The sequence below is a fragment of the Larimichthys crocea genome, chromosome XXIII (genome assembly GCF_000972845.2).
Source record: "Larimichthys crocea isolate SSNF chromosome XXIII, L_crocea_2.0, whole genome shotgun sequence".
Lineage (NCBI taxonomy): Eukaryota > Metazoa > Chordata > Actinopteri > Sciaenidae > Larimichthys > Larimichthys crocea.
Genome location: NC_040033.1, coordinates 17,930,688 through 17,957,060, shown reverse-complemented (window position 1 = coordinate 17,957,060; position 26,373 = coordinate 17,930,688). Strand labels below are relative to the sequence as shown.

Below are 26,373 nucleotides of genomic sequence, written 5' to 3'. Positions count from 1 at the left end.
GATAAGATGAGCAGCCACATGACTCACTTGGCCATTTGTTAAAAAGAAAAAAGAGACTTTTTCTTGCCGTATGCCAACGGAAACTACATCCTCTGAGATTAGAGTGCGCGGCACGCACACAAATACACAGAGCTGATTAGCATGCGCGCTTTGAGAGTCTACAAATGAAAAGTCAGACAGATAAGTGTTTACCCACAAACATTTCGTTATGTTCTACATACACACACACACACACACACCTGCACCTGAGCTCTCATCTATTATTATAGCTGGTGCCCCAGTAGACTGCAGACAGACCACAGAGTCAGCTGATAGAGTGAAGGGGGCTGGGTGGAACCTATGGCCCATTAGGTAAGGTCAGACTGGGGCACAGCCTCTCAGCTGGTGCCTGCCTCTATAGGAGACCACACTATGTGTATGTCTGCTCATATGACCCTAAAGCACACCTCATTTCCTGTGGTCATTTGCATTTTGCTTCCCTGTTTTTGTGTTGTGTGTGCATGTGTGTGCGTGTGTGTGTCGGCCCAGTGATTAGTGATTATGCTGAGAAGGCAGCAACAGAGCACCAGTGCTAATCATCAGCTAGCCCTGCATCACACAACCTCCCCTCACCCTGTCAGCAGGAGCCTCTCAGGGCCATATCATCAGCTTTAATAACAGACACACATCAGAGGAGAGGAGAGAGGCCGCCTTGAGCTGGCAATCATTAGTGAAGGTACGCTTCTTGATAAATCTATATTAATGAATAAAAAAAAAACCCAGAGGAGGGCTGTATGTGTTATATATTTCAACATTCTGGCTCGTAATCAGCACTTAGAAAATGTGGAATAGTTAAAAAAATATATATTCATTTTCTGCTCACCTGGGATGGTATCCACTGCAGTAGTAGTGGTCTCTGGCATTGTGGTACCACCTGTCACGACACAACACATTAACATGGTTAGCCCGGACTGGCACCTTTGCTTTAAATAACTGCACTTGTACACTAAATGTATCCATGCTGGTTAAATCTAGCTGATCAACACATGCTTCGTCTTTTCCTTCATTCTCATACAGTAAGTGCCCTCTTTCTGTATATTCACCTCGAAGCACTTACGTAATACTTTTATAACATGTGACTGAGATGGTACCATGCTCATCATTGGAGACTGCTGGTTAATGGGGGAGTGCAGGCAGCAGTGCAGGCTCAGAGAGTTACTGGGTTAGTGGGAAATGAGGCCAAGAGGACTGAGTGGAAAAGAAGGTGCAGGAGGACGGAAGTCAGGTGAGAGATGAAAGAATAGAGAGAGGCAGCGCTGACAGTGTGTGTGTGTGCATGTGCACATTAGGCGATCGCTGGTGCAAGTGGGGGGATAGACTGCGGGAGGGAAGGTGGGTGGGAGCTACAGGTGCACCTAATTAGAGCTGTGTACATGCCAGCACGAGCGTGGGCGCATGCGTGCATGCGTGCGTGCATAGTAGATGGCAGATTAGCTGCGGTATCAAATCTAGCTGTGACAGAGCAGTGAAAGCCGGGAAAGTGGAGCGGATCGAGTGTGTGAGCCATAGCAGAAGGAAGGGCAAAGAGGGGGGGAAGCAAGGAGGGGCGTGGGGGGAGGGGAGGGGTGTTTGCTTGCAGTCTCATGAGGGCGATGTTAGCACCTGTCACGTCGTAGTCATCACCTGTGCCGCTGTGGCAGCTCGCCTGGTCGTCGTCACACTCGTCCGACGGAGCATTGGACGGGACTAGTGTGGTAGGCGGTGGTGTAGGAGCTGTCAGGAGAAGAGAGACGGCAGAGTTAATTGTGAAGCCGGAGGTGCTGGAGCTTCAGCTTAATGTTCACATTTTAAATCATTTGTATTTTTAAATAAATGACACATAATGAGTGCGAGCATGGGGTTTATGTAGTCTGAAAAGGTGCTCTGTAGTTAAAAAAAGAAAAACACTGTAATATGTGTACATAAGCTCAGCATGCTCTACCCACAGTTACACACTGGCTTCAATCTAGTACTGAGCTATTAGCATCTCTCCTTTGATCATGCTGTGGAGGTGTGGGTGTATAAATAGAATTGACGCTAAAGCGTGCTTCTTAAGGCTCGGGCGGATGAAACTCAAAGATGCAGAAACAGGGATTGGGATTGGCTATAGGCAGGGCCCCAGGCTTCCATAGCGCCCTATCATTACGGCTCCGCTACACTTGGTTGTGGGCCTGGCCCTATATCCGAGCCACGCTCCAATGCCACACAGCCGTCCTGCAGTGTGTGCGCATTTCTGTGTGTTTACACTGACTGAGTACTGAACGGGCTTCCCCAGTGTGGAGGGAGGAGAAAGGGAAAGGAGAGAGGTGGAGAGAGAGAGACAGACATAGACGGATGGGGCCAAGCTGCCTGAAAAATGTATGTGTACAGTATCTGTGTGTGAGATTGCGAGTGTGTGCGCGCACATGTGTGAGCGGCTGCTCTTGCTCTCTCCCTCTGCTAGATGAAATATGAGGCAGATCAGCCCCTGTCAGATTCAGGGTGGGGGAGGTCAGGGATGGGGTCAGCGCTGCATCAGGGGAGCCTCTCACTGAAATGAGGATTTAGCCCTCCTGCTATGGCTGGTAACACACACACACACACACACACACTTGCTTGTACACACTTGCACAAGCACCTGTGTGCGCGAGTGATTATGTATACATGCCTGTAACTTGTTTGGCGGGGTGATTGTGGTTGGTGTGTGTGTTTGGCATTAACACTGAAAACAAGCATTATCATCGGACTAAAGCTCCCGGTGGGAGTCCATGAGGCTTACAACAAAACGGGCGTCCCTGAAATCCAATATGTAAATCCACTTAGGGCTAGAGCTACACACTCTTACATCGCTGAGCTGTTTCTGTGCTATATCAGCTTTGAGAGAAACAGATAAAGAGCTCGGAAAAAAAAAATCGGGGTCATTTTAGAGATAGCAAAGTGTGTGCGGCCCTTTGAAAAAAGAAAGACATGCAGGGGTTGGGAAGAGTGCGATGGGGGCCAGACTGCAATAATCCTTCTGGGCCAGGTGGGCTTTCATTTGATCCCCTCTAGAAGTGGCTATCTGTTGGGGCAGCTTTGATGTGAACAGGGAGACGAGACAATTGTCACTAGCAGGGATAAAGAACAGAAGCTGGACAGCTGTGGGCTCAACACAGCGAGCCCTCACGCACATCTTTAAATAACCCCGGTTGTGGCAAAGACATGAAGAGCAAGCTACTTGCAGCCATGTCATTAGGCGGAATGATAGATGGCTCACCTGGAAGTGTGTGTCAAGACATATAATGTGTGAACACCTGTAAACTCAGTCTGTGGATGAATGAGTCAAGGTGTGCCCAGTTAGGTTTTCATTGTGGGTAGAAAATTTGTATCCTGACTAAAAACTCAGTAAAGACTTTATGACGGAGGGTGGCGACATCAACATCAGGGGTGAACATTTCATTACCATGGTTCAAAGCATTACCACAGCTGGAAATGTCATCAGGATGGGGAAAAAAGGTTTCACTCTGGATAGTAACTTTACCACCACTGGTAGAAACGCCATTATTGCTGGCAGAGCAATCGGCACCACAGGTAGAAATGCCACCAAAAAATGCCATTGTCACTCGCCTTTGGATATTTTCCAACAAAACTTAAGTGACTTAAGTGATTTAGAACACAGAAAATGCAGAAGATAAGAGTTATAAATTATGACTTCTTACCTTTAATTTCGCAGCCAAGGAGCTCTAGTCGAAGGCCCATGCCAGCAGGAGTGGCTCTCTCTGGGTAAATTCTGATGAAACGGGTCAGCAGGGGCTCCACTGTCCTGAGCTCAGGAGTGTCGTAGTTGCTATTTCCCTCAAATATCTGGCAAGGAAGGTGCAAGGTAGAGGCAGAGAGGAAAAAGTGAGTGAAAAAAGACAAAGTGCAAAATTGCTGATAATGTCACTGCTAGGCATTTGACTGATGCAGCTCTTCAAACGCGGATACCCCGAGGCAGACTTATTCCTGCCTTCTAAAAACCAGAAAACCAGTGTGGAGGGATGGCATGTGCTGGGTAGGTGGAAAGATGACGGGGAAAGAACAGAAGATGACCAGATCTCTCTTATCTTGCTGACTTCTAAAGCACAGCTCAGGCGACTGGCGCAGGGGGCCAGTGGCAAAGACAGCATGACACACACACACACCACTGTCAAAGGTAACTTTCGGCTCCTTCAGCTCTGTTTCAGATCCTCTGCATGCAAAGGAATGAATGAGGGAAAAGAGGAGAACGCGGGTGCAAGAGGTGCAAGCAAAGGAGAAGATAGAGCATTGATGGAAGTGGATTAATGGGTGTGATCACGTGAAGGAGCCTAGTGCAACTTTGATGCTAGGAACCTCTCAGGCGAAGGGAGAGAGCCGGCTAACTAGGACAAGGGGGATATGGATCCTCCTTACTCTCTTCATAAATCAACCATCAGCCCATCTGGATCAGATTTATGCCCTGTCAGGGGTGCTTATAATTGGGGACGGGCTGTTGCAGTCCTCTTGGAGGTGTGTGTATGGCTGTGCATGTGCTCGTAGATATACATCCTTTGTGTGTAAGCGTGTGCATGCATTGAGCGAAGTGTTGGCGTGTGTCACCCATGCGTGCAGTGACACTGGCAGATAAATCTTGGGTCACTTCTCTATGTTGCGTGCACTTCCCTCTCTTCGTGCTTCTCTTTCCTCCCGTGTTTTCCCCTGACTGCCTTTACCCCTCCTTCCTCTCTGGAGAGGTTTCACTATCCATTGAAAGGGTTGAACGGTGTGTGCGGTGCAGAATACAAAGCAGGAGGAGAGAACTGGGAAAGAACTCTGGAAGACTTGAGATGCTTATCCTAATGTGATTCAAAACACTTCTGAAATTGACTCGCAATGACTGCTTAATGACACAACTGCCAGGCGCAACTCTCTGGTGAGAATCGACTAAATGCGACATAATCAGAATCAATGTCCTGACGTATCCTGGCGTATCCGACTATGTATTTGAATCATTTTCCACCATGCCGATGGTAAAACCTATCTTTTGGTTTGTGCTAGAAGGCAAACCATCATTTCCAACCCATTTTTGGAAATAACTTTGTCTAAAAATAAAGTATTAACGGTTGTTTAATTAGGGTTATGCTTCTGATTTTATTTTGGGGATGAGCAAATACCCCAAAGATTTTTTCCATCCATAGGCATTTTTCATGGGTATTGTAACATGATCAACAAAAGACATGCAAAGAAAAACCCTCACCTTTGGCTTGTTCCCGTTAGTGTCCAACACCATCCTCCAGTCAGAGCCATTATTGCTGTAGCCGAGGCGGAACTTCTTCATGAAGACTTTGTTCTCACGGTGCTTCCCTCCCTGGATGATCAACCCCTTCACCAGCTTCTCCTCACCAAGATCCACCTGTAGCCATTCGCTGGTAAAGGGCTGAGGCTGGGGCAGCAGGGTCCACCCTGTCCTGCTGGTCAGCAGGCGGGCGTTCTCTGGTACCCAGCTCCGGTCAGTGTGGGATGACGCAGTGATCTGGTTGTCAGTGATCAAACCTGAAACCATCCCCAGCATGCCCGAGCATGGGTACTCTGAAAGACAAAAGGTAAAGCTTTTTGATGCAAAGTAATGAAAGGCTGCAGAGATGGCAGATAAATAGGCAACAAAAGACTTGATCCAGATCCAAAGGCTTGATGTTCAACATGGTTCACGATGCTTCAAGCTTAGTTTGGTGAGTTTCAGGTTCATATAGGGGCAACAGGGATGGTGAAAGTCAAAGTGAGGAAGACAATTCCCTAAACTCTTTGTGATGTTACTGTGATCTCTCTCGCTATTCTCTTTCTCTTTCTCTCTCTGTCTGCAGATCTCATGCATACTAATTCCTCCGCCTGAAGCGGTTGTCTCCAGGCAGCCAATTAAAACCCTCCTCTCGGTTGGTGCTTCCATGTCCTGCATTCTGGGAGCCCTTTTTCCTTTTCATCTCCCTTATTCAACCCCCTCCCTCTATAGACTCACAAATACTCGCACACCAAAACACGTTCTCTTTGTGTTTTATCTGCTGCTGCACTCATCTACCTTCTGCTCCACAGCTGTCAACATCTGTGGGACTGTGCCTGTAACACCTTGTTGTTTCCTGTCCACATTTTCAAACTTTCTTCTTCTCCTTTCATTCTACGTCTCTGATCTTATCCTATTGTAACTCTCTGTGGGTTTTTTTAGCATCCTTGGAGATGTTTCCCTTTCGTTTTCAAAAGGAGAGCTGTTTACTTATTTTTTTCTCTTTCTTTTTTCTTGAGATTTCATATCTACAGATGAACAGGATAACAACCTGTTGGTACAGCTTGGAAGCTTTTGCATGTTTAAACCTGATTCTTTTAACTTTCTAGATCCAACCCTACAGCCTGATTAACATTTCTAATTGGTTTTTGAGCCATTATGTTTGACCAACCCTCTTTTTTTGCAGGTGGTCCACATAAAAACGAAAAAAAAAAAAGATGTTTCAAGGATGTATTACACTGTTGGACTGTTGAACTACTTTGAAGGTGAGGATATAGTATCATTTTTAAAGTTTTCCTTGTATTCTTTGCTGTAAATTGCACCTGGATTATTTCTTTAGAAATGACCACAATAACCAAAAAGCCGTGAGTCCAATCTACAGATACATATATAGTTTGTTCTAAACATGAAAGTTTCACAATATTATAATTACTCTTAGAAGTGTGGCAGCAGCTTGTATTATGGATAAATCTTCCTGCCTGTCTCATATGAACCTTCCTATAACACTTAATCCCAACACACTGAGTCAAGGACCTGCAGTAAGCAATAACATATTTACTATCTGGCTCCCACGGAGGGCTAAATCCAGGCGTTATTACATCTATCTGTGTCTGCATTAGACAAAGTGTGCACTGTACCACTGCATAGCAGCATCTGGGAAAAAGTGAGCAAAGACTTGGAGAACAAAGCCGCATTTAGACTTTCTCTCAATGGTTATCTAAAGCAGCTCCTATGCAGACCCGTGAGACGAATCACTGGTCCTGCATTCTAAAAAATCGGAGTTCAAGGAACAGACACTGGACGTGTGGGAAGTCTCTGGACTGTTTTTTTCAGAGTTTTTCTATCCTCTCTCTTTTGTCTTTGGCCAAGACGTGTTTGCGAATGGTCACAGGGGCAAGCCTCTGATAGAGCAAATCTAAGGCACTGCACGCTGACCGCCTTTGAAGTGGGAGGATATGAGAACAAGGTACGTGTGTGAAGTGTGTGTGTGTGTGTCTGATCTGAGTTTAGACACTTTGGGTGAACTCCCCAGGTCATCTGGAGCTCTTAATTGACTTCAGCTGCGATCACAGAAGCTTCAGAGATGGCATGCATGCAATGACACACCCAGAGGAACAAACAAGTGTGTATGCACATGTGTGTGTTTTGTGGACTGTAAGCATGTAGGTGGTGATATGCATGGACATGCGGGCCACATTTGGGCTTTGGGTGGAGCATCAGTGGCTCATCACAGATATTTATATACCGTGGCATATTTACAAAAAACAGGGTGGTAGATCTTTTTTATTAATGACTAGCTGTTTGTATCGGCTTAGGCACGCGACCATGATGATTTAGGGAAAAACATCTTGCAACCTTCAGGGTACAGATCATCCTCTAATCTGATGCCTGAATTATGGTTTGACATCTAAAGTGGAAGGTGGGCACCTTTGAATAGTTTTATATAGCTTTCCACCCCAAGTTTGTGTCACATGTTGGTGCACTGTGGCTATTACTGTGCTACTATGGCAGCACAAGAGGAGTGGAGCCGCACTAAAAAGAGTTCCATATTTCTCTCAGCAAAAGTTTCTCAGTAAAGTTCTGGTATCAGGGATTCATAACTCAAGGTAGAACGGAGTGAGTCAGAGAGTTTATGCAGTCCTCAAGAGCCTCACAATTTCTCTCTCTCCGACTGCACTGCTAGCTACAGTGGAGCTGGCAGTCTCTTCAGAGCACCCAGGGGTGCTGACGTCCTTACGGAGGCCCTGTGGTGACTTCAATTCTGTGATGTGTTTTTACGCTCCATGCAGCGGTTTGGTCCCATGCCCGAAATGTACACCCCAGCTGTAACCCTGCTGTAGTGCCTTGCCTCTGCTTTTACATGAGCGGCCACACATAAGCACACTGAACGCTTGTACGCTTTGATTATTATTATTAGCACATTTGGCCTGCTGAAACTAATCCTGACCCTAACTTTAATCCCAGGCTTAATCCTGCACTAACAACATTGACAAAACATAGCTGTTTTTTTCCCTGTCCTTGTAAGATATACTCAGAGTACGGAAAAACAAAACACGCGGGCAAGCGGTAATTAACATTCAATACACATGCTCATAAATCCATGTAGACAGATGTGCTAAAACCATATGAAAGTGAGCCACACACACACACACACACACACACACACACACACACACACACACACACACACACACACAAACACACACACGTACCACTCATTAAAATAACATCAACAAAAAGGCAAAGATGAGAGCAGCTCTGCCAAAATCAAAGCTCTGTAAGCAAAAGACAGACTGTGGTTAAAGAGGAGGCTGAAAACCAGATCAGCGGGAGGGATGGGACTGTATAGAACCCGCCCAGCTCCAGCTCTCTCTGCCTGCCAGCTGTTGGCTCCATTTATATTGAATGAGGTACATCTAAACACGGGGTAACATAAATAGGTAATCCGCCTTCATATGCCACTCGTCTATTATGCAGCAGCCTGCTTCAGCCTCAGAGCAGGACTCTCATAGAAATAGAGCATCATATCACACCTAGAAAGAGTGAGGTGTTTGTGCAACTGGGGCCAGGATGGGAAATACAAGTATGCTGTAAGAAGAAGAGAACTAAACCAACACTGGGACATGTGCATGAATCATAAATAGAGTCAGTGGCATCATTTGATTATTGAATTTCTAAACAGTATCGTAAAGAGTTGTGTGTTTTCGGTGGCATCTGTGTGCAGAGATAGAGCTCGTATGTGTGAGTGTATGGATAGTATGCATGCAGATCAGCAGGAATCCCAGCAGTACCCACCTGATATCTTGCATCCATACACCTCGAAGCGCAGTGCGATGCCTGTTTCCCAGGTAACGGGACGGATCCGGACAAAGCGCGTCAGCGTGGGTTTGGGCAGCATCGTCTTGGCAACGTCTGTTGGGTTGGTGTTGCCTTGAAAAACCTGTGATAGAGGCAGAAGAAAAGCAAATTATTGACTGAGCACGTTGAGTCAAGGTGCAGGGTGGAATTTGTGTGAGACCTTGGCCGCACTGAATGTAGAATCGGAGAGAGGCATGGAAGGAAAAGTAAGACTCATTTAATGAGATTAAGATGGTGTGAAAGTGAAAATAAAAAAATAAAGCAGCTTAGTGATAACACCGTGGTTCTGTTTTCTTGTCACCCCTGAAATCGCCCAAACACTTCCTCTTTGCGCCACATGCAGCAGCTTAAACACGCTGTGGCTTGTAACTGTGAAACCTGAGGCGGCATGTGTAACATTGACAAGACCAGACTGGCTCAAGATGCCCTTTTTATGTCCTCCAGTTCCAGATTTGGTGGAAGCTTTACTGCAGTGTCTTGTTTTAAGGTCAGAGATGTCACTGTTCCCCCCTGGGGTCCGTTGACAGTTTACTAGCACCATTCGAAGAGGTTGGCCACCCAGCAAAGCAACTCCCCACGGTCCATCACAGTTCATTCTGCGTAACTGAATCACACTGGTGACCGTGCGACCTCCTGACCTCCCTGACAGAAATGCTATGGGGCACAGAGGAATCCAGCTGAGACGAGCAGGATGGACAGACAGATAACACTTCTATGAAAATGCCACCAGGGGCTGAACCATTAGTCCATGCAGCCTGCCTATCCCCTCTGCAACCCATTCCCTGAGCAATACCTGTCAACCGCGTCACTAAGGGACCCTGCAACCAAGTCATCCACTCTCTTAAATGTCACGCTGAGTCTCCACTCGCTTGCCGTAAAGTGGCTTTTTCCAGAGCGGCGCTAAGACGACAAACTGCAGGCTCAGCATGTACCAAATGGTATCCCTCCGCACAAAAGCACTTTAGAGTCCGGAACAACACAGTCCAGGCTTACCACGGCACCTTTAAGCCCCCACTTTACAGAAGGGGTTGTGTACTTCGGAGAGACCATAAAATAATCAGACCCAGGGGCATGTGTACACTGCAGCACAAACATGCTTGTTTGGATGCTCTTTTGTCGTTGCTGAGAACTTTTTTTTTTTATTCCACTTGCGGCTTTGCCTTGTGGTATTTACAAGTCACACACACACACACACATCTCTGACCCTCTAGATGCCCAAAGTGGAGGGTGTGTTTGCCTCCAGATGGACAAAACCTGGCCTGTTTGACAGGCTGATCAGCAATCAATGGTTACAGCCTGTCACACTGTGGTCAAGCATGCCACCCCTCCCCTTCTTTTCTCTTCTTTTCCCTCTCTCCTGGACCCACCTCTACCAGCTGCTCAAACATGACAGCCTCTTCTGTTCCTTTCTATCGCTATCCCTGTTAACTCTTGTTTGTCAAGTCTTTTGTCATCTGTGTTTCTTTTACGACAAGCTGACAAGTCCTTGACATAACACAGCGCCACATTCCTTACATAATCCTCCCTATACTACTGTGGTACTCTATTAGTACCGCAGTGTGTGCTCGAAATACCATCCACTGCATTACCAATGCCGAGGAAAGTGTATAATTGCACGTTTGGATACAGAGATTCAAGTACATATAGCTGGGTATTTCCCCTTTTGTTTAGCTCAAAGGCAACTTGGAACATACCACAAGTCAAGTCATCTGACTGCTATACCAAGATGGGATATTCCAAGTGTAGTGCATGTGCAGGCGTAGGTTTTATGACACATACACTGGTCAGGCAATGGTAAAATTAAAAATATTTTATCATCTAGTCTGCTGTAGAAGTCTTATGTAGAGTTAGGGGCAGCAAAAGTATCTAGAAATGTTGTAAGAGCTCCATGTTTCCAGATAATTTCACCTTTTTTTCACTGCAAAAACATCAACTGATGTCTTTAGACCCCTACTGGCTAATGAGACTTTTATCACACAAAGGTTGAGGAATAGTAAGTCTCCTACCTTTTGCTTGGAGCCTTCCTTCAAAGTGATCCAGTCCTCTCCATTAGAGCTGACATCCACTTTATAAGACTTGACAAAGTAAACCCTCCTGGTCTCCTGGGAAATGGCGCCCTGGGTGCCTATGGCTGAGACGAACCGCAAGAAACCGAGGTCCACCTGTGTGAAGGGGAAAGAAGAGAGAAAAGACAACTGAGAAAAAGCTGCTTAAAAATGATTTATCAAAAGGAAAACCCTGCGGGCCGTGAGAACTACAGGATTTCCCTGTCACTTTTAAAGAGAATGCTGATTAACCGGAGCTGATACAGTTGATATATGTAATGCTCTTTGCCTGTTCAAACGCATGAATAATTTTTGTAGAAAAAGGCCTTCAATGCATGGTCTGTATTAATAATGCACTGTCAAGCTGGAGAGTTAAAAATATAACCACACTATTAGCATCACCTCTGGCTATAGTCTCATCGGCTGCTACCTGGAATTTAATAAACAGCAATGAAATGATTTTCACATTAATGAAAGAGACACAGGATGACAACTTAATTTCCTGAGATGGGAGACAAGAGCTTATTGGATAAAAGTGAACGTTGAATAGAGCGAGATCTGCAATCACATTATCAAAACTGGCCAAGAGGAAAGAGAAATACAGATTGAATATCAAATATTGTGCCTTTAAAATATGCAGGGCTTTATAAAGTAATCATGAACTGCGGTACATTACCGGGAAAGCTATTATATTTTCACAAGGAGGCAACCAGAGGCGGCGGGGTCAGAGAGGCACGCGAGCAAGCGTCTGTAGTCGCACATACGGTATAATGTTTTCGTGTGTGTGTGTGTTGCGTTCAGGGCTGACACTGGGCAGAGGACGTCACTGGTTTGCATCAGACCTGGCAAAGGAGCGCTGTCTCTGTCTGCCAGCCATCATGACTGTTCACAACAATGACCATCACTGCCAGGAAAAAGGACACACACACACACACACATCTTCTATATGTCACCGTGACTTCTGTTTCTGTGGTAAGAATAGCTCCCAAACTGGATTTTCATTATGTTAATGCTGCTGCCTGTTGCCTAACTTCACTGACTCAGAGCTATTGCCAGCTCTGAGACACACACTGAATTTTCCAGCTACCAGTCATAACAAATCGACTCCCTTTGACCTCCATGATGCTGTCTTAACCCCACGATACCATCCCTTCATCCATAACAGAAGAAAAGTGTGGGTGTAGTGTGAATCTGAAAGGCTTTTAAAAGGAATGTAAACTCCTCAGCATATGAAGCTGCATGCTTAATTTTAACAAGCGATAACACTGTCTCTGACAGGCTGAGCTGACGTTAATGAGGAGTAATGGTGTTGCGTGCAGACGCCACTAAAACACGAGAGTGAAGGAAGCCGGGGCGTCGGTAGAACAGGTTTCCAGATCACGATGAGAGCGGAGGCCTTTCATGTTGACGTGAGATGGGTTCGGGCTTTGACGGATTGGCGACCAGAGTCTCAGGGTGGATTACTGAACCGACGCAGAGGAGATCATCGGTATGTGCACGGGTAAGGGGGTGTAAGAAAGAGCGACAACAGTGAAATCCTTTATGTGAGAGCGAGCAGACAGACACAGAAGCACGCACATATTTTCGAAAATTAATACCAGTGTGATCTGCCTCCCAAAATCTCTATAGAGCTCCAGCATGTTAAAACCATACACGCTAGCTGTGTCTGCCAACCCTATATCCAATACTGTGCCACGCTTAATGACTTGGAGCAAAGAGCAGGAAAAGAACATCTGCGTGCCACAGAACGCTGGTCATTCCTGCCCCTTGAATTCACTTCCAGAAGTAAAAAGACATAAACAGATGGGAGCAATAAATGAGCTTCCACCACGCTATTCTCTCACTCTCTCTTGGCTACTCGAAGGATTTGGATGGATGGAGACTAACAAAAAAGACAGTCACATACAGAGACAGAATACTTTTGTTCCTGTCTACAAGCTCAAGGGGCTTATACAGCAAGTCCCAGATTTCTTTTGGGTCCACAAATAGAGACAAAATCAAATCCCCCCAGCTTCAGACCATTCCCGGCTAATAACGCCGGAGCTGGATCCCTCTCTGCAGGGTAAATGGCCATATGTGCCAACACTGGATGAGGAAAGCAGCGGATGGCAGCGAGGCCTTGCGTCTGCGTCTATTAGCCCAGGAGGGTCTTTAACATCTGTGTTCAAATGGCCAGCCTGACTCATTCCCAATCTGGACCAATGGCAAAGCGACTTACTGAAGAGACTCACCTAAAAAAGGTCTAATGGGAAGACTTGGCCTTGGGATGTTTTCTCTGAACAGATCTCATTAGGTGTAATGGAGAAGAAGCGCCACTGGGAATGAAATGAGTGGCGGGGCTAATTGGGACCATCATGGATGCTCAGACTCAAACAATATGGTGAAATATGTGTGGTTTGAAGAGGGTCGGACTAATATATGAGTTTAATCATTACTCTGGGCTGACTGGAAAGTTTTGGTACAATAATGTTTTTATTTAAAGGGTAGCAATTTCTTGAGGGGTTCTCTGCCATTGGGTGTGGCGCTCTCGAACTCGAACATACTTTCATCACTTGTGGTTTAACAGTTCTGGGGTCCACACACACCACACGAGAGATGCTGGGGCAAACTGAATTATTGTAATTTTTGAAAGTTTTTGGAACAGCAACTCAAATTTAATGATACTGGCATCAGGGTAAGCTCTGACAGGACGTGACAGGGAGAAAAATGATGAAAGAGCGCAGAAGGAATGGAAAAAGGCAAGTCGAAAAGAAGAACGGAGAGGGTCGGGAGGGGAAGCCACTGACAGTGATGCCTTGGAAGATGTGAAGGACAGAAGCATTGGGTCTCTGGTGAAGGAGTGCACAGACTAGATCAATTTCACAGGCACGGGCTGATAACAGGGCCTGGGTAATGAGCAAAGCATGATTTATTAATGGCTGCTTGTTGGAGGCAGAGGAACGAGGCAGAGGCTGCGCTAACAGACCAGGGTTACACGGGTCAGGGAGAGAAGACGGACTGCCAAGACGCTTGGATGTAAAGCACAGCACATCCCACACCACGGAGACCGCAGTGAAAACAAACAGGCTCAGATAATGATTACTAGTGGGACTCCTTTTAGCGCAGAACCGCGGATTGCACTAGCTGACCTATATACATAAACCAATAACCAACATTTAGAAATCGCAAGCAGTGCAAAGTGGATCTTGGGTAAATAAATCACTCACAGAGATGATAAACTATTTGTCACTGAGCCGTGAAAGGCTGAATCATGCTTAATGGGTGATGTAATCACCGCACGGAAAGGTGTGAATTATGACTCCTAATCTGGCATCTATAGGGACGTGCTGCGTTTATGAAGCTTTGCTGATCCGACAAAATGAAGTCTTGTGTCTGTTCAACATACCTAACCGTCATTGTTATTTCTACTATGAGAGGGCGTTTGGACTGAAGCCCACCTATAGACAAATGACACAATAGTGTACACAGTAACTCATATCTGGAGGGACACACACACACTCTCAGCCATAAACATGCCAGGCTGGGTAAGAAATCACCCAGACTTCTCAGAATCTTTCAATAAAGCAATAGCGGGCTGATATGTGGGCAGGACTTCATCGTGTCCTTGTCCCCAAAGAGTTTTTTTTTTTCCTGCTGTAAGCATAGTCCAAAATATGTTGGACTCTATGTGTGTGTGCTCTATCGTCCTACTGCGAGGCAAACCGATGACTCAAAGCCCTTCGCCTCACAACAGCCAGAATACATGGCTCCAGTCGTTTCACACAGTAATGAAACCAGAAAGGCAGAAAAAGAATTAGTCGTGCTCGGGCTTGTAACATCAGCCAGTTAAAGCCTGGTGTGTGCGCAATTAGATCAACACACTGAAATCCACATCAGGCGATCGAATGAGGCTCATATATGTGTGTGTAAGTGTGTGGATAAATGATGGGGAATGACAGACAGGCAGTGTATTTATGTATTTATGTGTGTTTGTACAAGTTTGAAGAGATAATTTTCCAATTATGCCTCAACAGCAGTGGCAGCTGTGGGCGTGATCATTAGGGTCTATCCGATACTATTGTCTCAGCGCTGAATGACTCAGATGTGCAGCAAGGCCACATGATATGTATTTGACGCTAAAGCCTAGTCATTGTTGTGTGGGTGCAGTGAGGAGACATGTGGTTTATAAGGCCGGGAAAGGGAGGGGGCGTTCAAGAAACAGCAAAGGCTCAAAAGCTTTATCTCTTGCTGCTTGATTGGCTTATAATTGAGTTGCCAAGAACTTGTATGCAGCAATCCGTACTCTGGAAAAAGTTTACTGAATACTTTCTTTTAAATCCATTTCTCTGCTTCCCCAACAGAGGGGGGAAAAATAGCTTCCTGTCTGTGTGTGTGTGTGTGTGTGTGTGTGGGCTGCTGAGTGAATAACCGAGGCCTCTGGGGAATGAGTTTATTCGTTTTCCCTCACCAAAAACAACAACAAGAGAAATGCCGATGGTGAGAAAAGGAGGGAGCGCTCCTCTGTGTTCCAATTCAAAGAGCAGCTGGTAGACATATACAGAGACGGGCCGTCCTAGAAACAACCTCTGGAAATGCTTTATGGATCTCAAAGGATGGTATAGCCAGAAGAAAGATAGCCTGGAATCACTCCGGGACATCACAGAGATGCAGGGCCTCTAAGTCACCTGTTTTTATTTTTGCATTCATAATCCGAATATAATGTCCTTTGTATGGTAATGAGAGACATTTTTGAGCACTGACATGCACACAGCTACCTCGCCAGACGTGTTTCTAGCCCCAGATGTAGCATTTCGAAACCAGCTTTCAGCAATCTGTTCACTAATTTCACTCACAGTACTGTGTGTAACGGAAGCTTTTTGGAATAGCTCCATTACCTGAAAGTGTAATTAATTCTCCTTTCATGAAAATTATATTACTCAAATGCTGCAGGACCTATGAGCTCTACTCCCGACCTTCCATTTATCACAATAGTCACCTGACAGAATTACAGTTTATTTTTAGCCCCCCGACACCTCTTTGGTGGCATTAAATTATGCATGTCTTCCCATCTGTTTTCCTGACAAAGAGCGATATACAGGTCGAACGACAGCTATAATAAAATAAAAGCTTGTCTGGTTTGTTGCTGTGGCATGATTAAATGTTTCGGTCCGGGCATTTCAACAGTCAGATTTTAAGGTTTCCTTCCTTCTGAATCATCTTTGAGACTCCAGAGTCATTCCCATGCCTGCAATGCACACATGAGTAACTCTGAGTAATGATTATGAAACTAAGAAACAGTGATCAGGAAGGAAAAGAGTGCGACTTGAAAGTGTGTCATGTCTGGAAGCGGCTCAATGATATTATTCCAGGATATACAGCTGCGGATGACCGTTTAGTGATGACGACTGACTAGAGCGCTCTCAGGCATTTTCCTTGTCTATAGCTCAGACAGTGAAAATGACACTGATTACGGCGGAGCTGAGTTTTTGTCTTTGGGTACTTATGCGTCGCTGTTTCATTTCATTACATCATGCCATCCTTCATGTTTCGATTTCTAGTCCCACTTTTGGGCTACTTCACTCGAGTATGGGTCTCTATCCTCTCATTGATTTTCCAATTGAGAGTGATGCCGGGGAGCAGCCAGGCACAGACAGCATCCATTGTTTCCATTTGTACGACACGATGATGATCTCACCGGCAGCCACATGCCAACCTCCACTCCTCCGCTCTCGCTAGACTTCATCAACTGAGAAGCTGCTGTTAATTACCGGTCCATATTCTAATTACTCATCACTCGGCGCAGCGGTAAGCCCTGGAACGGGGACAGAAATGAGGAGAGAGACAATGACAATGAAAGGGGGCATTTCTGCAACTCATTGACCTGGGGTAATTGAACGCACATTTGGATGCGGAGGGAAAACAGGATATGACAGAGTGCGCTGGTTTAGCGTCTGACGTTAGCCTTTGCACTCTCTGTCGTGGAAGAGATAAACGCCATGGTGTGCAATTAGTGGTCGTTTGGTTGGTCAGGCGGCGGAGCTTAACCTGTTATCTTTGCTAAGTGGCCTGAAGTTTCGGGGCGCAGTTTGCCTTGCTGGATCACGTGAGGAAAGAGTTTTCCAAACTTCCCTGTAAACCTGCAACAAGTTCGCCTGTAAATGCTCGACTTTACTTTGAGATTAGCATCACAAGCTGGAGATAAAGGAGCATATTTGAGTGAACAAACACCGATACGCGTCTCAGGTTTAGTGCTTTCATCCATCAGACAAACAAGATTAAAGCATTTCTCACATGACAAGCGTAAAGGGACTCACTATCTGCTCTTATGATTAAACAATTTAGGTTATCAGAGACATACAGAGGCTCATAAATACATAAATACCAATGAGGTAATCAGAGATAATGTATCCTGGCAAGAAGATTGAGGATAATGGCAGGAGCCATTGCAGCTAAATTATAGATATGGAGAGCAAAATAAACTCAGGCTCACGGGGACAAAAAAAACTAGTGTATGGGATGTAAATGAACTGTATATTGCCATTATGAGATGCTCAATAAAGAGGCTTTCAGGTATTGACAGTTGGGCTCCATCCAAGACGGTGTAAATTATTCATGTGTGTATGTGCGATCAATGGCAGCTGCCTGACAGAGTTCCAGTCTTGCTTTTATTGCATCATTCAGATGATGTGGCGACTCTCGCCGGTCATCAGATTGTTTCTCTGACATATTTGACGAAGACATTCCACACTATGTCAGCTTCAGAGCTATTTTTTCTTGTCGTAGTCCCCCCGGGAACCATCAGGGCATGACGGACCAGTCTGGTAACATATACCTTTCCCTCAGATACAAGTGTGTTGTGCAGTTGCAGGTATTTTTCCTTGCCGATGTTATGTGTCACTCAGGTTTTCCTTGTGGAACCAGTCTGAATTCATAAAGCAAGGATCAGGCTATAAGCTGGAAAGTCTGCAGGTGAACCCTCATTTGTTTTTTTGCAGGAACCTGCTGCACAGACCCCCACTATTCATCCTCTTAAGCTTCAAAGAAAGCCATGGCTCACATGGGCAGATAATATGCAGAAATCTCCCCCTGCCCTGATGTGGATCTGTCGACCTGACTTTACAAAGAAGAGTGAGGAGAAGAAGTGGACAGATCTGAAAGGAACAAGGGGAAAAAACATGAAATGAAGGCCTGTTTTGAGGGATTATTGCCTCTTTCTTTACTCCCTCCTCAAGCCACAAACCCCCTCAAAGGACATCTGTCCATCTCTGTGTACACCAAAGGGGCTGATTAATGGCCTGGCTAACCCAGCACTCAATGCTGAAACACACCACACCAATCTAATTACCCAGAAAAGAGCATGCAGACTCGAGCATCTTGCCCGCCTTCTCTGCATGCATCAGAATGAGGTAGCATTAAAATGGACGACAAATCTGGATTATGTTCGTCAAAAAAAAAAAGAAAGAAAGAAGGAAAGCAGAGTGAAGGAAAATGCCCAGGAATCAAAAGACCGCCTATCATGAATAATAAAACGGTCTGCCTCAAACTGCAGTCAGGGAATGATAATGAAATAAATAATGAATTGATTACTATGCATCTGACGGAGCACTGAGATGATCTGAACGTGCCGCGAGGGAGCCCGAGCTTGTTGCAGCACCACGGACAGGCTTAATGAAAGAGGAATGAGGAATTCTACTCTTTTAATACCACTTGTGATAATTGGGCTTCTGCTCAGAGTGCTCAGCACAAGTGCATCGCACTTCTTAGAAAACATAAATTATGTGGCAACCACAGGCTTGGCTCTTTCGCTGCGTTTGAAATGAGAAATTAGAAGAGCTCCATTCTGTGTTTTGATCTGATTAGTATTGGGAGATCAGCATGCCCATTACGGCACATCCCTTTACAATCCAGTTTTTACTGCCAAATCAAATCCTCGATATGATCAATACTACAGCAGGGATAGTCTTGAGTGGCAACAAATCATTGTGATCACTTGTAATTTCCGCTGACAAAAAGGCAAACTGGGGTAGAGTAGTCTATGTAGTCTATCTGACTATGAACAATGGACTTTCCTTCCAGAGAGACAAATGCTTTCATGGATCAGACTTACAAATGGTAGAGAAAGTGGTAAAGGAGGCCATGTTTCTTCCTAATCCACTCAGATACATGCTGGGTTCCTCTGCGGGACGGTACCGACCTCGCCAGACTCTCTTACTCACCCGCAAAGCCAAGGACACACACATGGACGCACGCATGCAGGGGAGAATGCACGTAAACCTGCATACATACACGCTGATTAAATTAGTCTGAAGGAGCACCGGGGGCCCTCAGGACAATATTTTCATTGCAATAATAAAGGAAAAGCTTGCTTATGGCCCTTCCCAAGCAAATATTTGGCTTTGGGTCAGCTCTATTATTCATCCCCTGAGGAATATGCAGGAGCCAAACTTTTCAGCGATGAAGCAAAGACTGAAGAAAAACAGTAGAAAAAGAAAAACAGTCTGGGCATTTACAAGGCCTGGAGGCTTTCGCCTAATAAATCAAACATGCTCCAAATGCATCTCGGGAGTGCCGCTGTGATTGTGTCACTGGGGGGTTTGTGCTGTGAGTGGACTTGGGATATGTGACTTATCCCCATCTGGGGATGGAACAGCTAAATCCTTAATCTTTCCACATAAAGTTCCCCCCGGTGGGTGATGATCGCTTTGTGCAGATAAGCTGACAGACAGAAAAATACGGCAGAGCCTGTTTGTGTGTTTGTGTGTTTGAGTGTGTGTGAGAGAGAGAGAGAGAGAGAGAGAGAGAGAGAGAGGATGGGCACGATGCCTGGACTAAATCCCAGCATCCCCGGAGGCAGCCACTGTTATCAAGAAAAGGGAAAGTTATCAGGTAGGACAGGAAGACAGAGGGAGAGAAAAGACACAGACAGATAGGTAGACAGTGACAGAGAGAGTGGACACTATGTGAGGCATGGACTCAACCACCCGGAGGTCCATCAGGATGGCTGACATTCATCATCGAAATTGTTAGGTCTTGTCAAAGCGTTTGAGAGAAGCTGCTCCTCTCGAGACTGAAGGACAAACACAGAACACTCCTACTGTGTTCAAGCAGGCGGCAGTCACTTCTAATACTGCCTACACCCTCACACGGTGACTCACCTCCAAAAACATACTGCAGGCCAATCTCTCTACGCCGCCATGGTTTACTGTCCCTACCTTTCCTGAAGTAACTGAAACTACCTTCAAAGCAATTATCTGTGATATTTGAATCTAATAACCCTCCTTAAAAAATCAATAACTTCCTCTTTATGATATGAAAAGCAATGTGGTACCTGTATCCACTCTTTGTTTGAGTCCTCCGCCGGCGTCCATGCATTTTCATAGTAGTTGAGTCTGGAGCGCTCTGGGGACCAGCTGGGGTTGTACTGGGATGAGGCCATGATTTGGTCTGATGTTATCTCTCCCGATTCCATTCCCAAAGGGTCGCTACAGTCAAAGTCTGCAGGGAGGGGAAGGTGGCGAGGACAGATAGGAGGTAGAGAAAAATAATGGAAAAAGGAGAGAAGAAGATGTTTAGTTGAATTCGGAGCAGTGAAAAGCACTAAAATGTACCCAGCGTGTGCTTTCAGTGTCCCCAAGAATCAGAGCTGGTCTCTGGGGAGCGAGGACACCACACCAGAGGCACTCAGCAATACTGGCCGGAAAAGAACAGCACATCAGCGACGCCTCAGTAAATCCTTTCTGTTTCCCTCTCTTTAGTTTTTAATGGAAGCAGGATGGAAGTCTTCTGCATTACGGCATAAAAATGTCTTCATAAAACATTCAGTGTGGGCTAAGTTTATGCCAGTATTAGGTGTTAAAGTGACTTTCACTTTAGTTATTTCTTCCACTGACTGGATCTGTTTCCCTCACCTCCCTGTGGGCAGTTTATCTTTTTTGCACACAGTGACTATTTTTCTCAGTTTGGTCTCTTGAGGGAGTTTAGGTGTGTTTAGTATCTGCAGTTTGGGGCCATATATCACACTCAATGGCCCAGCCACCCATGGTAGGAGGTGACTTCCCTTGTTTGTATTGACATGGGGCAGCCGTTTTGAGGCATCCTGGGCTCCGTGGCTTGAGGTCGGCCTCTCTGACCCCTGGAGGTCGGACATGCTGACACCGCTGTGCACAGAGCGAACAATATGACCCTTTGCTCCGGTCGTATAATGTCACCACAACGCAGAGGTATGTGAAGGCACACTTTCACACATTCATGTGGGCCATTATTCTTCTTCATTGTTTATTGACTTGTTTTTTTGTCGGACGGTGACGTCGGTCATAAAGCACCTTGACAGCATTTGTTAACTCTTGCCTGCTCCTCTAAATGCAAGTCTACCGCCTCCACAAACATATGGTCCTTTGCTCAGACATGCAGTCTTGTGTTTGTGTATACACGGACACACACACACACACACACTCAGAGGGCACAGGATGAGGAGCAGTGTGGAACTGCTATGTGGCTGCTGCCTATGAGCTAACACAGATGGTCCTCCCATCTGCCACACTGCAAAACACACCTCAGTCACTGGGTCAGCGTGTGTGTTTGTGCTTTACAGTGTCAATGCGTGGTTGCGTACGTATGCTGTCACGCGCGCGAGTGTGTCGGAGTCTCAGTGTGAAGGCTGAGAAAACTGTCTCGCACCTTTCCACTCTCATCTCCGGGCTCTCTTTGAGAAGACTGCCCGCTCTTGTCAAACTTTTGTACTCGGGTCGACATCTAGATTACCGGATCACGATCAAGGAAAACACAAAGAGGCGTTTGTCTGCTGCTAAAGAATGGTATCTGATCGTGTGGGTTACCGACCAAAGCGGTGCTGATAGTCGAGAAGACAGTGAGGGTGTATGTTTGAGGAGACTGATTGGAGGGAATTAGAGCAAGAGAAACGGGTTAAGAACAAAAGACAAGGCCTCCCCGTCATCACCTTATCACCTCTCATCAGTTGCTTTCAGCTCGAGTGTACCCTTCCCCTTGCAGAAGCGAGAAAATCCACCGTGTATTATTCATAAGTGGATTATGAATGATTCAAGCCGTGCGAGTCTGGAGGAGTGCAGGCAAAGTTTGGAGAGGTTTTTTTTCTATCTTGGATACGTCTCGGTCGGTGATGTAAGACCAAGCAACTTGTGTAAAGTCAACGTATTTACCGATCACATGTTTCATCATGCCTCCAAACGTATAAAGTTGATTTGCGTAATCTGATCTTAGATTTGTGATTAGAGCGACTCAAGTAACTCGGAGGAAAACTAAGGAGAAATGACATCACCAGTCATCATGTTCGCTTTACTGTGAAGGAGGAGTTATTTCATTTGTTGTGTGTGTGCGTGTGTGTCTTCCCTTTAGGCAAGAGAAAATCCTTTTTGGAGATGATTAGTAGATTTGTTGAATGTCATCCATCTTTATTACCGTTCAAAGACTGCCTGTGTGTTTGGGGTGGTCTAGCCTCTGGACAGATTTATGACTCTTACCAGCGCTCGTCTTCCTTAATGAAATGTTTAGTCGGAGCGTTTTGCAAAATGGGGTCACGGTGGTCAGGCCCTGTGATGACAATGCTGCATGTAAACCCCCCACCCCAGGAGTGTGTGTGTGTGTGTGAGTGTGGGGAAGCAGCCTTTTGGAGCCTGTCTAGGCCCACAGTGTGTAAAAGTCTTGTAAACCACGGGAGGCAGACTTGTACCTTGTGGCACATTCACTGTATAAAGAAGCAGGAGGTGTTTATTTAATAACTCTTAAGCTCTTTTAAACGTGTGGGAATTTGTCATAATAGGGCCATGAGTGGCTTCAGTTGCAGACACATCTGCTTTTTACTTTTAGTAAGATTCCTCTGGGGGTTACTTTATTGCCCTCTAATTCTCACAGTTACCCAGTTTCAATTTAAGCTCATCCAATCCAAATTTTCTTCCACTGAACAAACCTCTCTGGATTGTGATTTCATTTTGATTTCCACCTCAACATGCAGATTTTTTTTTTGTGTGCCTATGTTCTTTAGCTACTGCTGCTTCCCTCACATCCCCATCTGTTTTTTTGTATGCCAGCTTACCCTCTGGAACGGTCCTTTCGATGACAGTGAAGTTGGCAGAAAAGCCTTCCTTAGCGATGGCGCTGTCGGTGTTGATTGTCAGTGCCAGGATGCCCGTGTAGGAGATGATCCTGCCTGGGGTGTTCTGCCCACAGTACCTCCCGATGTACGGACCGACTGGAGGCAGAAAGCAACAGGAAAGAAAAAAAACACAGACATTGTTATTTGGGTTAGGATAATATGTGTTTGTTTGCTACAGCCATGTCACACATGAGTTTAACTACCAACCCACTGCCCACCCCCCTTGGAGGTGTGAAAACTAGTGTGTCAGTGAGGTATGGCACCGGCTGTAGTTTTTTTTTTTTACCCGACCTCATAAAAACGTTTGAGAAAAGACTCAGACATTCCATGCTTGCCTGCTGGTTGGACACAAAAAGAGCAAAGTGGAAGTGGGACCTGTGGTGTGGGCAGGTCACGCTCTCTGTCTGTTTGCTGGCTGTAAATTCCTCAGACTTCCCGTCTTTCCCTTTTCTTTTTTTTTTTTTCAATATGTGAAACAGACACAGCCATGGATGAGTGAGTTTGGTGAAGGAGACCAAACATGTGAAGACTGGATAGGGACAATAGGGGAGTGAGAGCAATAAAAAAAAAAAGCATGAGATGGACATGATCCACTGAGCACAGTGGAATGGGGTAGCAGGAAGAATGTTCTGGAGGAGACAAAGAAATATGGGAAAAGAGCAATGGGGTAACGAGGGAGCTGCGGAGAAACAATGACCTTCCTCTGTGTCTTTGATGTGTGCTATGATCCATGCACATTCATGCGTGTTTATGTTTCTGTGTAGAGACCTGCAGCTTATCTGTGATTAGTAATGCTGTGATCAGTGGTGAGTGACAGTCCTGCCTCCCCCATGGCCTCCTGTCATCCAAAACATGCTTCTTCCAGCCCAGCTCCTACATGAAAGCTAAAGGCCAGACCACAGGGACTTACAGGGCAGGGGTGTGATGGCTCGTATTAATCTTCATAACCTAGTTGCCTGGTTGTATGTGCGTGAGAATATATGTGTGCTTTTTAAATCCGCTGAGGCTTGGTCCGAACAAAAAAAATGCCATCTCCTGGATTATCTGCATGACTCCCCAGCGCTATGCAATTTTAAAGAACCTCCTGAATCCTGCCTGCCTCTACACTCCTCTGGGAAAAGGGACGAGGGAGTGGAGGTTCTTGTTCCACAGTGCCTGTCCACCGAGGTGTGCTGTGAGAGGTGGAAAAAACGGGGAGGTGCGATTCCCCCGGTGATCCACAGAGGCCTGCATTCGCCCGGACATCGCCCACCACTGCATACCCCAACGATGAGCGTGCCTCCAGCCTTTGTGTTAATGCATTATCGATTCAACAGACACCACAGGAACCGCCTGGCAAGAGCCAACACACTTTTTTCTTCTCATGGCTTATTTTTATAGTCTGTCACATACAAACAACACTTGAAGGGTGCAATGTTGCGTCAGTCTGAAGTGGTCAGGTTTCTGCTCTGAATAGGCTCACTGTTGGACAAAGGAGATTATTTTATTCTTTTGTGTCAAACTTTGAGCCGAAGGAGCTGAGAAATCTCTGAATTTTAATGTGTCAGAAGTAACACAGGATACGTTTCTTGCTTTTTGTAAAAATATGTATTAAAAGGTGGTAATAATGTGTCATATTCTCAGCTCTCCAGGTCTTTGCAGTTCTTAATTAACGCAAATCTTGAAAATGAAACATGTCCCAACTCTGGGGGAAGAACATAGGAATGAGTTATGGAAATACTTTGTGGAATCAAAGGTCAGCTCAGAGAATATTGAACTTTAAGTAAACTCACTTGAAAAGGCGCCGTGATTTACACTTCAACCTTGTCAGCAGAGAATACTGATGTGTGCCGGGCTGAATGCTACTAGATAAAATTCTCCACTGATGGGTGAGAAACGCTTTCATCTTGTCTGCACCCCATGTTGGAATAGCCAGGAGAAAAACTGAAAAACTTCAAGAGGTGATTTCGCTCGCTGAGTTCAAAGCCTCGTCGCGGACCGTGGAAGCACTGCTTTGAACACTCTCTCGCTTTGACTCGCACCTGCTGATAGATGGATTTGAGAATGCTGTTTTGCTGCCATATTTTATTATGTGTCGGAATCTAGCAGCTTTTGCTCGACCCTGCGACCAGGAGATGTTGGCTCTTATCAGGACCGGGCTGGTTCAGTTTAAATTCAATAAGCACTTTTCGTCTCTCAAGTGGGTAACACAAGGAAATTCCCTTTAGAGTAATTTCCTGAAAGATCGAAATTTGTTTTCTATGCATCAAGGCAGAAAAGCAACAACTTAAATATAATAGCCTAGATTAGGCCTCTAATTTCCAAATGCACAGACACTAACAAATCCTCAGGCACAATGCAGCCTGTGACAGAAAAAGGAAGGGCGGGAGGCGTTTGTAATCAGGAAGCGTTTGACATTGAGAGATGACAAAGCATTATGATCATGAAGACTCTTGGACCCCTGCCAAGTCTGGTTAAGGCTGTTAGCCCACTAGTCCGGATAATGCCATCATATTGTGTAAAGCTGTTCATTTCCTCTGAAAATAAGCAATGCAAAAGTGAAGTCGGAGCCCGCCTTATCCCGTTTCCAACGATCTTTCCTATACAACAGTCACTCTTCTGATTCCAAATGTGCAGACAAACCTACCCTGTAAGTCATTTCAACTATTACTCTTAGCTCAGTCACAACCAGCACTGCTTGCTCACCTCCGGGAAAGCCGTCCCAGATCTCGAGCCTGTCGTAGCGGCAGAAGACACCAGCAGGGGGCGTGGGGTCAGGCTCCAGCTCAAAGCTCTCGAACTCCAAAATGATCTCGGACATCTTGGGGGCGAAGATCATGAACGTGCAGTCCAGGTTGTTGGGGTACTTCTCAGGGAAACCAGGCGACTTTATGACACCGCTGTTGGAGGTGAAGTTCCTGGAGCATTCGGGACCTGCAGGAAGGACGAGAGGAGGAAACGAGATGGGAAGTGAGAAGAGGAGACGGAATAGGGACAAAGGAAGGGGCAGGGATGGTTCTTTTCAATGACTGTTGGTTAAGTGATCTGTTGTGGGTGCCTTTGTGTAGTGTGTATTGAGAAGCTCTGCCTCCCAGCTGCTCTATTGAGCGGAGGATAGTTTATGGCCCATA

The 26,373-nt window shown here is 45.7% G+C and overlaps 1 protein-coding gene across 2 annotated transcripts in view; it reads right to left on the bottom strand.

Moving 5' to 3' along the window:
* The window catches only part of nrp1a (neuropilin 1a), a 59,473-nt gene that overhangs the window by 5,143 nt on the left and 27,957 nt on the right, over positions 1–26,373 (bottom strand). Inside the window, exons 5-13 of one of the 2 annotated variants that reach the window (XM_027274123.1) lie at positions 25,949–26,176; positions 23,204–23,359; positions 20,462–20,628; positions 11,116–11,271; positions 9,047–9,191; positions 5,234–5,565; positions 3,696–3,840; positions 1,642–1,752; positions 863–913 (exon numbers count right to left, since the gene is read on the bottom strand). In XM_027274123.1, the coding sequence (XP_027129924.1) occupies positions 863–913; positions 1,642–1,752; positions 3,696–3,840; positions 5,234–5,565; positions 9,047–9,191; positions 11,116–11,271; positions 20,462–20,628; positions 23,204–23,359; positions 25,949–26,176 (1,491 nt within the window). The remainder of the gene's footprint in view (positions 1–862; positions 914–1,641; positions 1,753–3,695; positions 3,841–5,233; positions 5,566–9,046; positions 9,192–11,115; positions 11,272–20,461; positions 20,629–23,203; positions 23,360–25,948; positions 26,177–26,373) is intronic. The other variant, XM_027274124.1, reaches the window with a different exon arrangement.